The sequence below is a fragment of the Sinocyclocheilus rhinocerous genome, unplaced genomic scaffold (assembly GCF_001515625.1).
Source record: "Sinocyclocheilus rhinocerous isolate Xijiao unplaced genomic scaffold, SAMN03320098_v1.1 scaffold2493, whole genome shotgun sequence".
Lineage (NCBI taxonomy): Eukaryota > Metazoa > Chordata > Actinopteri > Cypriniformes > Cyprinidae > Sinocyclocheilus > Sinocyclocheilus rhinocerous.
Window position 1 is genome coordinate 37,270 of NW_015650366.1, and position 14,426 is coordinate 51,695.

The 14,426-nt window shown below is 32.3% G+C and overlaps 1 protein-coding gene across 1 annotated transcript in view; it reads left to right on the forward strand.

The window, feature by feature from the left end:
- Nucleotides 1-14,426, forward strand: part of LOC107711906 (formin-like) — a 58,881-nt gene that overhangs the window by 28,918 nt on the left and 15,537 nt on the right. Inside the window, exons 8-12 of the mRNA XM_016516996.1 lie at nucleotides 770-874; nucleotides 1,530-1,618; nucleotides 2,877-3,006; nucleotides 3,591-3,650; nucleotides 4,501-4,621. Of these exons, the coding sequence (XP_016372482.1) occupies nucleotides 770-874; nucleotides 1,530-1,618; nucleotides 2,877-3,006; nucleotides 3,591-3,650; nucleotides 4,501-4,621 (505 nt within the window). The remainder of the gene's footprint in view (nucleotides 1-769; nucleotides 875-1,529; nucleotides 1,619-2,876; nucleotides 3,007-3,590; nucleotides 3,651-4,500; nucleotides 4,622-14,426) is intronic.

A 14,426-nucleotide genomic window follows, 5' to 3' on the forward strand; every position in this document is an offset into this window, starting at 1 on the left:
CTATCTATCTTATCTATCTATCTATCTATCTATCTATCTATCATCTATCTATCTGTCTGTCTGTCTGTCTGTCTGTCTGTCTAACTTTATAGCAACACTAGCAACTAGTCAAACCAACCTAGCAACAACATAGCAACACCCTAGCAACCACTTAGCCTAGAAACCACATAGTAACATCCTAGCAACCACCCCAAGTACCCTAGCAACACCTTAGCAACTACCCAGATTATCCTAGCAACCACATAGCAACACCCTAGCAACCAAACTCGGTACTTTAGCAACCGCATATCAACACCTTAGCAACCACCCCGAACACCCTAGCAACCGACTAGGAATTCCCTCAAGGTTAAGAAATATTTAAGTCTTCAAATTAAAGACAAAAGACACTTTTGATTTGAAAGGAGCAATTTATAAAATATGCGTATATGTTTTGTTTTCTCAAAAATATGTTTGATCAATAAATAAATTAAAATAAATCTACCTTTAATATTAGTAGCATAAATATAACAATACATTAATATAACCAGAGACCCTATGAGATCTGCTGCTTGCTTAAACTGCTTAGACTAGTCTCTAAGTTTCTTATTTAACTCAGGACTGGTCTAATTCGAATCTGAAGAGTAAGACTAGTTGGTCAGTGGCTAAGTTAAAGCAACCAGCCAGAGGTGTAAATGTGTGTTTTCTGGGAGAAAATACAAACTGGAGACAAACAGAAAGAAGCGTTTCAAACAGAAAACACGTGATGTGATGTGAACTGAAAATGCTGGAGTGTGTTTTCTTGCGGTTAAACGGACGGATGCTGTATGTTGCAGCTGTTCTGACGGTGGATCATTCTGTGGTGGATCTGGAGACCGTCGAAGCTTTATATGAGAACGTGAGTCGCCAGGACATTTATTATGTTACAAAAGATTTCTGATTCAGCAAATCAGCATATTAGAATTATTTCTGAAGATCATGTGACACTGAAGACTGGAGTAATGATGCTGAAAATACAGCTTTGATCACAGAAATAAATTACAGTTTAACACATATTCACATAGAAAGCAGTTATTTTAAATAGTAAAAATATTTCACAATTTTACTGATTTTGCTGTAATTTTGATCAAATAAATGCAGGTGAGCAGAAGAGCCTTCTTTAAAACACATTAAAAATCTCACTGTTCAAAAACATTTGACTGCTCGTGTATATAATTGTATATGTTTTATTTTATGCCTTTATATATCGTTGCATTAGGCATGCACTAAAACTGATTGCTTACAACAGACTAGTCAGCTAGTTATCTGAATGACTAGTCAAGTAGTTAGTCTTAAACGGATAGTTTACCCGAAAATGAAAATTCCATTTGTTGCGTTTCTTTCTTCTGTTGAGCATGTTTTGAAGAATGTTGGGAAACCATTGACTTCTATAGTGTGGAAAAAATACAATGGAAACTGACGGATGTTTTTGTGCAGGTGTCTTTGACATTATAATCGTGCAGGGGCTGTGTTTTATGGTTCACTTCTAATGGTTTTGTTGTGAATGTTGACAGAGAGCGCAGCCTGAGGAACTGGAGAAGATCAGGAAACATTACGAGACGTCTAAAGAAGACGAGGTGAAGCTCCTGGATAAACCGGAACAGTACGTCATTCACGCGCATACACTCCAGCGCACGAATGATTCAAAAAAGCAAAAATGATACAAAATGCATCATATTTTGTGAGAAAGTGTGACGTGAAAGAGCAAAACCGACACTATTTTTGAAATCAGCCGCTCAAAATGAGTCAGAAACAAGTGTATGATGCAGAAATCATGTTCTCTACAACTAGTTATAGAAGATTAAACACGGGTTAAACTCTGTCTGTGTTGTTCTGTCGATTATCACATGAAACAGTTTTGACTTCAAACCATCAGTTCATAAAAACAAAGGTTTTGACACAAGATTTAAACATTATATGAGCTAATATGAGATTTAAGAGCCTCATGAAGCCGACAAACCTGGTAACTTTCACACAATGTGCTCAAATTTAAAGCTATTTTCACTCAGAAATTGCTAATAAATTTCTCAAATAATTACAAAGAAACAGCAAGTAACAAGTTGAGTTAGACGTGAAATTTAAAGTAGAAAAACTTAAATAATATTTTCTTGCAAAAAGGACTATTATAGTTAACTAAAATTAAAACCGTAAAAAATATATATATATTTAATTATAAATAAATAAATAAATGTTAACTGAAAAAAAAAAATAATAATTTTATTAATGTAATAATATTATTTTTATTATACATACATCTTTTTATTATACATGCATTTTTATTATTTTATATTTTATTATTAACTATTATTTTATTTCAGCTAGTTTCCACAGCAGCATTTCTCATTTGAATTTAGTTTGATTTGATGCACTTAAATTAAAACTGAAATAAAAATGACTAAAAACAACAAAAACTAATAAAAATGACAAAAGCACGGCAAAATGACTAAAACTTTATCTAAATTTTTCATTTAGATAATGAATTTTTAATGAAATGATAATGAAATTTATCATGAAAGCAGAAAATATAAAAATAAAATCTAATTCAAAGTATGAACTAAACTATAGTATAGTAGTATATTAATGATACTAAAATCATAATTCAATGATCTTTAAAGTTTTATTCTTTGCTTAACTTGGAAAAATATGTTTTTGCAGAGCACCAGACATCAGTAACACAACATCAGACTTTACAACTCTAAATAAACACATTATTATTATTATAAAAAATGCGTTGCACTGCGTGTTTGCGCTGATGAAGCCTGCTGAAGCCGAAGGTGCTTCTGGTTTGTTCTGATGAACTCTCACATGCTGCACAAACATCTGAAGCGTTCCTGTAAAACCTCTTTCTTCTTCCCGCTCAGATTCCTGTACGAACTCTCCCAGATTCCCGACTTCGCTCGCCGCGCGCACTGCATCATATTCCAGTCTGTGTTCGTGGACTCCATATCGTGCGTCCATCGGAAAGTGGAGATCATCTCTGCTGTGAGCAAGGTACAGTACAACGAAAAGAGGTCACGTGATGTCAGTGTAACATACTACTATGCCATCTTCCATATCTATTATTTTCCTATATCTTTCCAGAGTGTTGTATCGACCAGAAGCAACATCATACATTTTCTTGACTTATTAAATTTCCGAAATGCCAATTGGCATTTCTTTTAGGATTAAAAAATAATGTTCAGACCACTCGCTAGTAGTATGTGCTGTATATTCAGTATTTGATTTTACTTTCAATTTTCAAAAAATTATGCAGAGGCATCAACAAACGTGATTTTTAACATCATCTTGACTCATTATTTCATTTTTATTTCAAGATTAAAAATGTAAACTAAATAAAAATAATTAAATCAGAAATAAAAAAAATAATATTTGTATTTTTTTTAAAACAGTTGTATTAAAATAAAAAATATTAATAAAAATATTTTTTTTGTATTTAAAAAAACATTTGTATTAAAATAAAAAATATTCATAAAAAATAATATTTGTATTTGTAAAAAACATTTATATTAAATAAAAAACATTCATCAAAATAATATCTGTATTTGTAAAAAAAAAAAAACCTTCTTTCCCATCAGGACAATCGGATAAGTCTGGTGGATTATGTGGTGTCGTACTACCTGCGAAACATGGACGAGGTACAGCTGGATGAGATTTAAACTCATGGTTTTTTACAATAATTTTCTTTTAATTTTGCCTATTATTGTATTTTACTGTACTCTGTATTATTTTATTGTACAACTGTGCAGGTGCACTCTGTTACTGGTAATTGTGACTTTTTATTTCTCAATTCTGAGAAATAAAAACAGAATTGCAAGATATAAACATGCAATTCTGAGAAATTACATGAGAATTGCGAGATATAAACTCGAAATTGTAAGAAAATACTCATTTTTTTCTTCAGAATTGGAGTTGGAATAACCAAAAACAATTGCAAGTTTATATCTTATAATTCTAAAAAAAGTCAGATAAAAAGTCGCAATTAATTTTTTTTTTTTTATTCACTGGCAGAAATGGGCTTCCATACTTTATTTGATTTAATTTAGAAGGAAACATCTTTTTAGCTCCATTGTCCTGCAACCTCAGCCAAAAAGTGTTTTAACCTCTTAAATTGACAGTAACATTAATGTAATGCAATAAAAAAGCAAAACCATCAAAGACATCTAAAGTTTATTCAGGAATATAGAAGAGGAAACACTACAAAAATGATTTTCTCACTCCACGTTTCTGTCTTGTTTTTCAGTGCATATGTCTAAACATTAATAAATCAAGACACGTTTATCTGAGATGCAAAATGACTTACGATAAAAAGACAAGATATTGATCAAAATTAAGTGAGTTTTTGCTTTAAAAAGAACAAATATCAGTCACTGGGGCCTGAAAAATGAACTTAATTCAAAGGGAAATACTGAGTAAAAACAAAAAAACTGAAAAGAAATCCTTCTTTCTTTCGTTCTTCTGACAGATGTGTTGTTGTTGTCGTTTCAGAACGCAGGAACAGAGAAGAGCGTTTTCCCGCTGCCTGAACCTCAGGATCTCTTCCACGCTGCTCAGGTCAAGTTTGAAGATCTCGCAAAAGACCTTCGCAAGTTAAAGAAGGAGCTGACAGGTATGAGTCTCATCCGTTTGTCTGTGGCGTCGTGCTTATTTAATGCTGAATATGGACAGAACGACAGCGTCTCACAATGGAAAAGGTATAGCAGGTGTTCGGAAACCTCAAGACAAACTCAGACACTCCAGCTTTAGTTGTTATAATTTGGTTTTTACACAATGACCGTAAAATTAGAATGACGTTAATAGTGAGCTTCATCCCAGTGAATCATTTGAATCTATTTACTTAACAGACTGATTCACAGATTGGTTCAGTGACTCTTCTCAGGTCACTTTGTCAATAGGTGGCGCAAAATGAGTCACTGAATCATTAATTCAAACGATTCATTAAAAAAAAAAAAGATTCGACTGGAACAAGAGCTTCATCCCAGTGACTCTTCTCAATCTATTCACTAAACAGAGTTGTTCAGATTGATTCACAGATTTGATTCAGTGACTCTTCTCAGGTCACTTTGTCAATGTTCCTGTGGCTCAGTGGTAGAGCATTGCGTTAGCAGCGCAAAGGTTGTGGGTTCAATTCCCAGGGAACACACATACTGGTAAAAAATGTATAGCCTGAATGCACTGTAAGTCACTTTGGATAAAAGTGTCTGCTAAATGCATTAATTTAATTTCAATATGTGGTGCAAAGTGAGTCAGTGAATCATTCCTTCAAATGATTCATTAAAAAAATACAGATTTGTCTGGAACAAGAGCTTCATCCCAGTGACTCTTCTGAATCGATTCACTAAACAGAGTTGTTCAGATTGATTCACAGATTGGTTCAGTGACTCTTCTCAGGTTACTTTGTCAATATGTGGCACATCTTTTTTTTTCTCCCAGATTTTTTACAATTATTTTTTAAGAAATATAACCATTTAAAATTTTTTAAATGTTTTGTGTTCGGGTCATTTTGACACGGGTTTGTATGGAGTACCATTAGTGTCAAAAATACTTTTTGTAAAATTATGAAGTTATATTAGTGTCAAAAAACTTTTGTAAAATATATTTCGTCTTTTCTCCATATCTCACACACTTTTAAACTGAATTTTGTTGATGAACATGAATATTGATGAACCATTGCAGCATGAAAAACTGATCACTTTTTTCATCAGAAAGTGAAAGTTTAAGCAAGTTAAATTAATTAATTTTGTTTGAAAGCTTTTCAAAGTAATATTTATCTTGTCTTGATGTTGTTTTGTTAGAAATAAATATGCAGATTTCATAAATGTCGACTGTTTGAGCAATCATGAGTTATAAACTCCAAGGAATTTAATTAAATATATTCATTCCAATGGAGTTAATACTGATAATTCTCAGATTACATGGTCTTAAAAATTTCATACTATGATATATTCAAATAAAATACTATAATATATACAGTATATATATATATATATATATATTGCATCATAGTTTTTTGGTGTGGATCATGTGTAATTTAAATTTTTTTAAGAATTTCTCAAATTATGAATTAATAAAAAAGGGGTAAATGCAGCAATAACTGATTTTAAATGCGTTATGAGGGTTAAGCATCTTAAATGTTTCCTCCACAAAGCAAAGCACTAGGAATGAGCGAACGGATCATGTTTGTGACACCGTCTATCAATTAACATGCATTTAAGAGCAATTTCTTTTCATTTTACACTGGAAAATGCGTTTTTACCATAGCCTGTACTACGCTGTGCTCCGGGCCGCCACAGGGGTCAAAGGTCACGCCTCCCCCAGCCCCCGGTGTCTGCAATTATTTAAATCAGCCAATAACATGGCATATGAAAGCAATTAGATATGCTCTCTCCTCATTCCCCTCCATTTGAGAATCGCTGTTAAAAACCTTGATCCTCAGTGACCCGAGGGAAAATACAAAACCACTGCCGCCCCACCTCGAGCTGTCTGTCACTCATTTATTAGCACACAAACGCAAGACAATAAATGCAGGATAAGGGCCTTCGCATTTGATCCACACCACAACAACAAAGCCTCAAACGCAAGTCCTCGGGCGCTGGCACCAGATCGCACCTACGACGGCAGCAGACAGGGATAAATATTAATGCCGTGCCATCATAAAGAGCTGCAAGTGTTCCTAATTATTCCTGCAGTCATTTCTGTTTAAAGTGAGAGTGCAGAGCGAGTGGAGCTGGTGAGGAGAGTCTCTCCGAGAGTTTCTGGCCTGAGATTTGAGGTCTGTGCATCTGACGTATGTGCGTGAGGCGTATCGAGTGATGGATTTACTTCTGAAACAATCAGTGAATCTGCAAAATCAAACGTTTCACTGCCAAGAATAAAAACTGCAGATGACAAGGATTTCAGTTACATGAAGTGACATCATCCAGGAGACTTGATGAATTTGAAAGCTCTCGAACTCTCAGATGTTTATTAATTTCAATAGAAATAAAACATTTTATTTTTATTTATATTTTAACAGTGTCCACGTGAATCAAAAACAACCAGTGTTGCACAATAATAATGATGGGGGGAGAAAAAAAATAATAAAAATGAATAAATAAATAAATAAAAAGAGCTGTATAAGTGAAACAGTTTAGTGAAATTGTTTCAAAAATATTTAATAAAATATACATTTTATTTGTTATTTTAAGGAATATCACAATTTTTCACCTTTTTTTTTTAAACAGTAAACTTCTTTTGTGCAGCACTTAGTTTGACAAAAAATTAAAGGAGTTGTTCAGATTTCATTTGATTACATTGACATTTAGATGAATTAAATTGTTAGTTATATACGTCCGATTAATAACGTTTTGGGGAATAAATGTGTATTAAATCATAAAATCAGAATCCAGAACCATTCAAACAGACACAGAATTTCTGAAAAAAAAAAAATTCATAGGGCACTATTATTGTTAAAATTTTAATAGATTATTCACTTTTAACATTTTATGAATTTAATTGATTTATTAATTATTAAAGTTGAATTAAACCATTAAAATGTATTAAAAATAAAAATAAAAACAGAATTTGGGGGTGAAAAAAATAATAATAATCCAGATTTCCCTAATATTGAGATCTCTAACCTAAACATTTTACTTAATTATTAAATTATTTAAAAAAAAATTTTTTTAGGTTTTAAACTTTTTGATGATTAAAATTTAATTAAACCATTACAATTGATTCCAGAAAAAATAACACTGAAAACACTGAATTTGGGAAATAATAAAACAGATTTCATAGGGCCCTAATATTGAGATCTCTGACTTATTAAATTGTTAAAAGTTTTATGAATTCAATTGATTATACATCCTTTTTGATAATTAAAATTTAATTAAACCATTAAAATGGATTCCAGAAAAATTTTAACGGAAAACACAGAATTTAGGGAAAGAAAAAAAAAACGGCTTTACAATTTTAATAAATTATTAAATTATTTAAAAAATTTGTGAATTCAGTTGATTCTACCTCTACCTCTACCTCCATTAAGATGGATTTTTGGGAAATTTTGGGAAAAAAATAAAATGGAATTTGACAAAAAATAAAAGGGCCCTAATATTGAGACATTATTGAAATGTCTTTAAACTCACATGTGAGATTATCAGCAAAAGTTTCTAATTGCTCGTCATTTGAATTCAGACATTGCAGTGCAGGAGAAATAACTGATGGGATGTTGTTTTGGACAGGAGCTGGTCTCAGAGACAGTAGGTGGATGTCGAGCTCGTCTCGTGTGTGTTTGAGGGGTCGCGACACGGGGTCAGTCTCAGGGGCCGCTCACACGTCTGAACTCTGAGAGCAGAGCGAGACAGAGACGCCCCGACTGCCCCGCTGCCCTCCGCGCCGCTCTCTTCAACTTTTACCAGAAATCTGATCTCGTCAGGGTTAAAAGGGCTTCATACTACAGTCTCTCTTCAGTTCAGCCTGATGCTGCTGACGGATTCTCAAAGTCACTTCACTTCACCTGATCTTGGAAAGAAGACTCTTCTGCTCACCGAGGCTGCATTTATTTGATTAAATATACAGTAAAAATAGTGAAATATTATTATCATTTAAAACAGCTGTTGTCTATGTGAATATCTGTTAAACTGTAATTTATTTCTGGGATCAAAGCTGTATTTACTCCAGTCTTCAGTGTCACATGATCTTCAGAAATCAGTATAATATGCTGATTTGCTGCTTAAGAAACATTTCTGATTATTATCAATGTTGAAAACAGTCGTGCTGCACAATATTTTTGTGGAAACCGTGATACATTTTATTTCCAAAAAGACATTTTTTGTTATTTTATTGTCCAGAAGAACAGCAAGAAATCTGTTGTAACATTATAAATGTCTGTACTGTCACTTTTGATCAATTTAATGTGTCTCTGATGAATAAAAGTATTAAGTAATTAATTTACAGATTTTTCTAATACGCCAAATCAGCGTATTAGAATGATTTCTGAAGGATCTGGAGTAATGATGCTGAAAATACAGCTTTGATCACAGAAATAAATTACAGTTTAACAGAGATTCACATAGAAAACAGCTGTTTTAAATTATAATAATATTTCACTATTTTTACTGTATTTTTCATCGAATAAATGCCGCCTTGAGCAGAAGAGACTTCTTTTGAAAACTTTTGACTGGTAGTGTGGTAGTGTATATCATATTTAATTCAGATAAAGCAGTCAATAATCGATCAGATGCATCTTAGCTTGAATTCTAGCATTAAATACAATATTTCCTCTATGATATTTTTTCTTTTCTGTGTAGAGCAGACAAAGAGATAAAGATAAAGAAGCGTCTAAAAGCGGAAGTTCGGTTAATAGCGCAGACAAACTAAAGTGTCTGTGTGTCTCTGCATTAATCACGGCCGGAGAGGAACATGAACCCGTTGGATGCTTCTTTTGATGAAGCCGCTGGTGTGGCGTGTAATTTCCCTGAGAAGCGCGACCGCAGTCCCGAAAACAAAACCCTACTAACCGTTTCATGCACGAAGAGCACGGGAATATCCAGGCAACTTTGGGCAAAATAATGAAAACACAAAAGAGACAAAAAAAAAAACTTCAGAGACGGAAAGCACAGCTGTTTTTCTTACATTTAAATGACAAAGAGACGAACATCATCGTGTTCTAGAAGCTCCAGCTCAGATACTCTTTGTTTAAACGGTCGAAATGTCCAGTTTTTAATGTTTCAAGAACATTAGATGAACATTCCATCCGATCATTTTGAAATGTTATGAAATCGTTACATTTGAACGTTCTCCCAACATTTAAAACATTTAAAAAAATGTTTGTAATGTTTTTTAAACATTCGAAATGTCTCTTTTTTTTAATGTATTAAGAACGTTTCTCGGAGTTATGTGAATGTTCAACAAACATTCCATTTTATTGTTTATTTTCCATTTTATTGTATATTTGAAAACGTTACATTTGAACGTTGTCTCGACATTTAAAACACCCATTTAAATTTTTAAAGTATGTTTTTTCTTGGTTATGTCAATGGTAGAGGAACGCATTCAATCATTTTGAAACCGTTATGAAAATGTATCTTTCTGAATGTTTTTAAACGTTCAAAATGTCCAGTTTTTAATGTTTCAAGAACGTTAGATGAACATTCCATCCGATCATTTTGAAATGTTATGAAATCGTTACATTTGAATGTTCTCTCAACATTTAAAACTCCCGTTTTTATATTTAAAGACTGTTTCTTCTTGGTTATGTGAACGTTAGAGGAACGTTGCATTTTATCATTTTGAAAACGTTATCAAAGCGTTATTTCTGAATGTTTTTTAAACGTTCAAAATGTCTCTTTTTTAATGTATTGAGAACATTTATCATAGTTATGTGTTCAACAAACATTCAATTTTATTGTTTATTTTCCATTTTATTGTATATTTGAAAACGTTACATTTAAAACACCCATTTTAATGTTTAAAGAATGTTTTTTCTTTGTTATGCAAATGTTAGAAGAACATTCTATTTTAGAATTTTAAAACCATTATGGATACATTATTTCTGAATGTTTTTTCAAAACATTTAGTTTTTTTTTATGTATTAAGAACATTCCGTTCTTTCATTGAAAACGTTATGAGAACGTTACATTTGAACGTTCTCTCAACGTTTAAAACACCCATTTAAATGTTTTTTCTTGGTTATGTCAACGTTAGAGCAACACTCCATTCAATCATTTTGAAATCGTTATGAAAATGTATCTTTCTAAATTGTTCTTTAAACGTTCAAAATGTCCCGTTTTTAAAAACGTATTAACATCTATCATCCATTCTATTATTTTGAAAACATTCGGAGAACATTCCCTGTTAGCTGATCCTTCTAATGAGTAAAGAGAAAAACATTTTCTCCCGAGATTTAGTTCATCGGTTATGTATAATATTCAAAACAAATGTTCCATGACCATTATTGTCACAATGTTTTCTGCTAACATTACAAAATCATTGATCAAGCATTAATAACATGTTTTGAGAACATCAGTGTTTCCTCTCAACATTACGAGAATCTATATCAAGTATTGATTATAAGAATGTTCTATAAACATGTTTTGTCCTAACATTTACATATCCTTTAATAAAGGTTATGGGAATGTCTCCTGCGAGCTGCGTAAGTGGCGCATCAATGGAGGCCATATGCCACGAGTGAAGACAATAGAGGCATTCCTCGCGTCCTCCACTGCTCGCAATGATGAAAGAGCAAGTTAACCAAAATCATGCTTGTACACGCATACAAACTCCGGCTCACAGGGCTTTAGACGTCATGTTTTGCAAAGTCTTTCAGGAGACAAGATGTTTGTCTGGCGAGCCGGCCAGGAGTTATTTATGTAGCGTACAGTGGATCATTTCCATCGGGGCAAAGCCGAAGAATTTCAGTAGATAATCCACAATTATATCCAACCTCAGAGCTCTGTCAGAGCCAAGGCCGGCGTGTCGAGATAAATCAGCTCTCGTCTCTGTAGCATGCATATACATATATATACAGCTAGTTCAGTTTAATTTAACTTGAAGCACTAAAATACCTCAAACTAAATAAACTATAATGTGTAAATAAAAAATAATGAAAACTATGTAGACATATTAAAATGGCAAAAACAACAAATTTACTAAAACTTAGTGAAAACTGAAAATATAAAAATAAAATGTAATTCAATTAATTAAAATAATCAAATCAAAAATATACAAAATAACACTGACATATGCAAATTAATAAAACAATATATATTTAAAAAAAATAATTTCAAAAATTAAAAAAAATTACTAAAACTTTAACTAAAGTAAAAACTGAAAATATAAAAATAAAATCTAATTCAATTAATTAAAATCATCAAATCAAAAATATACAAAATAACACTGACATATGAACATTTATTAAAATATATATATTTTAAAAAATCATTAAAAAAATTTAACAAAAATACTAAAACTTTAACTAAAGTGAAAACTGAAAATATACAAATAAAATCTAATTCAATTAATTAAAATAATCAAATCAAAAATATACAAAATAACACTGACATATGAGAATTAATAAATATATATATATTTAAAAAAGTAATTTCAAAAATTAAACAAAAATACTAAAACTTTAACTAAAGTGAAAACTGAAAATATAAAAATAAAATCTAATTCAATTAATTAAAATAATCAAATCAAAAATATACAAAATAACACTGACATTTGCAAATTAATAAAAAAATATATATTTAAAAAAAATAATTTCAAAAATTAAACAAAAATACTAAAACTTTAACTAAAGTGAAAACTGAAAATATAAAAATTAAATCTAATTTAAAATATTAACCAAAACTATAATAATATATCAGTGATATTAATATAACACTGACAAATGTACAGATGAATTGTTCACAGTAAGATTAATAAAATGCATTTAGAAAATAGATTCTGTATACATGCATATATATGCATTTCTTTTCAGTTATCTTATGAAAATTAATAATCGGCATAGATGCAATGTGAGGGTTGAAAAATTGTTTAATTTTATTTGTAACGAAAAACCAATAAAAAACCTAAAAAAACAGGTAATTATTATTTATTTATTTTTGTCCTAGAGTTAAGTAAAGATATGATGTAAAGATAAACCACAGATGATTTTTTTTAGACTGTTATTTCTGAGAACAAATTAATTGCCTTTTTGTAAAAGTATGAGGTCTATATAAAAACGAGGCTTTATAAAAATCCATATTATAGCTGCTGCAATGATAAACACATGCGGGTATTTACTAGATTCATTAATGCTAAACATATCCATACACACACGCCGCATGTTCATGCTTGGAGGGCAGAGAACGGAGCTGCTGAGTGATTTCTGTGAGTTTGTGTGAACGCAGTTATTTGGCAGCACAACAAAGACTCTGTGAAGCACAAACAACACAAACTCCATCCGCATCTGTGCTGCTTCAGAGATGTCACATGACATCTACAGCTCAGCTGATTGGCTCAAAGATGCAAAGCACGCAGTTCGTCACTGAGATGATGATGCAGTGTAAGACAGAAATCAAACTCACCGTCATCATAATGAGCCGCATACTAAAGATATGATGTAAAGATAAATCACAGATGATTTTTTTTAGACTGTTATTTCTGAGAACAAATTAATTGCCTTTTTGTAAAAGTATGAGGTATATATAAAAACGAGGCTTTATAAAAATCCATATTATAGCTGCTGCAATGATAAACACATGCGGGTATTTACTAGATTCATTAATGCTAAACATATCCATACACACACGCCGCATGTTCATGCTTGGAGGGCAGAGAACGGAGCTGCTGAGTGATTTCTGTGAGTTTGTGTGAACGCAGTTATTTGGCAGCACAACAAAGACTCTGTGAAGCACAAACAACACAAACTCCATCCGCATCTGTGCTGCTTCAGAGATGTCACATGACATCTACAGCTCAGCTGATTGGCTCAAAGATGCAAAGCACGCAGTTCGTCACTGAGATGATGATGCAGTGTAAGACAGAAATCAAACTCACCGTCATCATAATGAGCCGCATACTCTGAAATCATTAGGAAACTCATAAACGAGTCTCATGTTTGACACCAGAACATTCGGTCCGGTAATCAAAAGCATTCTTGCTCTGGATCTGTTGAATTCGCTCCAAACGCGTCTTTGATGCTCATCTGTTTGAGATGAGCTTCACACACCTCTTCCTCATGTTTCTCGTTTAACTTGTTTATGGATGTGCTGGTAACATGATACGCAGAACTCACCTGCGCTTCATTAATTCACCGCCTTACTGCTTCATTCAGCAGCCCATCAGTTCATAATATTATACGATTCACTATGAAAAACCCTGCATCAGATACACAAAGCGCTTGACTTGGCCTGCCATTTCTAGTATGATTAATGAACTGCGTGCAACATTTTTTACATCTCTATTTTTTATCAGACATTTTATACAATATCGAATTAAAAAATGACATCTTTTATTAAAGGAATAGTTCAGCTAAAAATTAAAAATGCACTGGAAATGTGCTCGGGTCATCCAAGATGAGTTTGTTTCTTCTTCAGGTTTGGAGAAATGTAGCATTGCATCAGTGTCTCACTGCAAGTGAATGGGTGCCGTCAGAATGAGAGTCCAAACAGCTGATAAAAACATCACAATAATCCACAAGTAATCCACAGCACTCCAGTCCATCAGTTAACATCTGGAGAAGACAAAAGCTGAAACTAATCCAGCATTAAGATGTTTTCAACTAAAATACGAGTCCATAATCCACTAACATATTTGAACTGTTTTGGACTGTTTTTCTTGTAAACAGTGCTTGATCTATACACATTTTCTCCTGATTCAGACAAGACAACTGGATAAAGAAATATTATGGATAGAGGACTCATATTTTAGCTGGAAGCAACAGTTTAAAG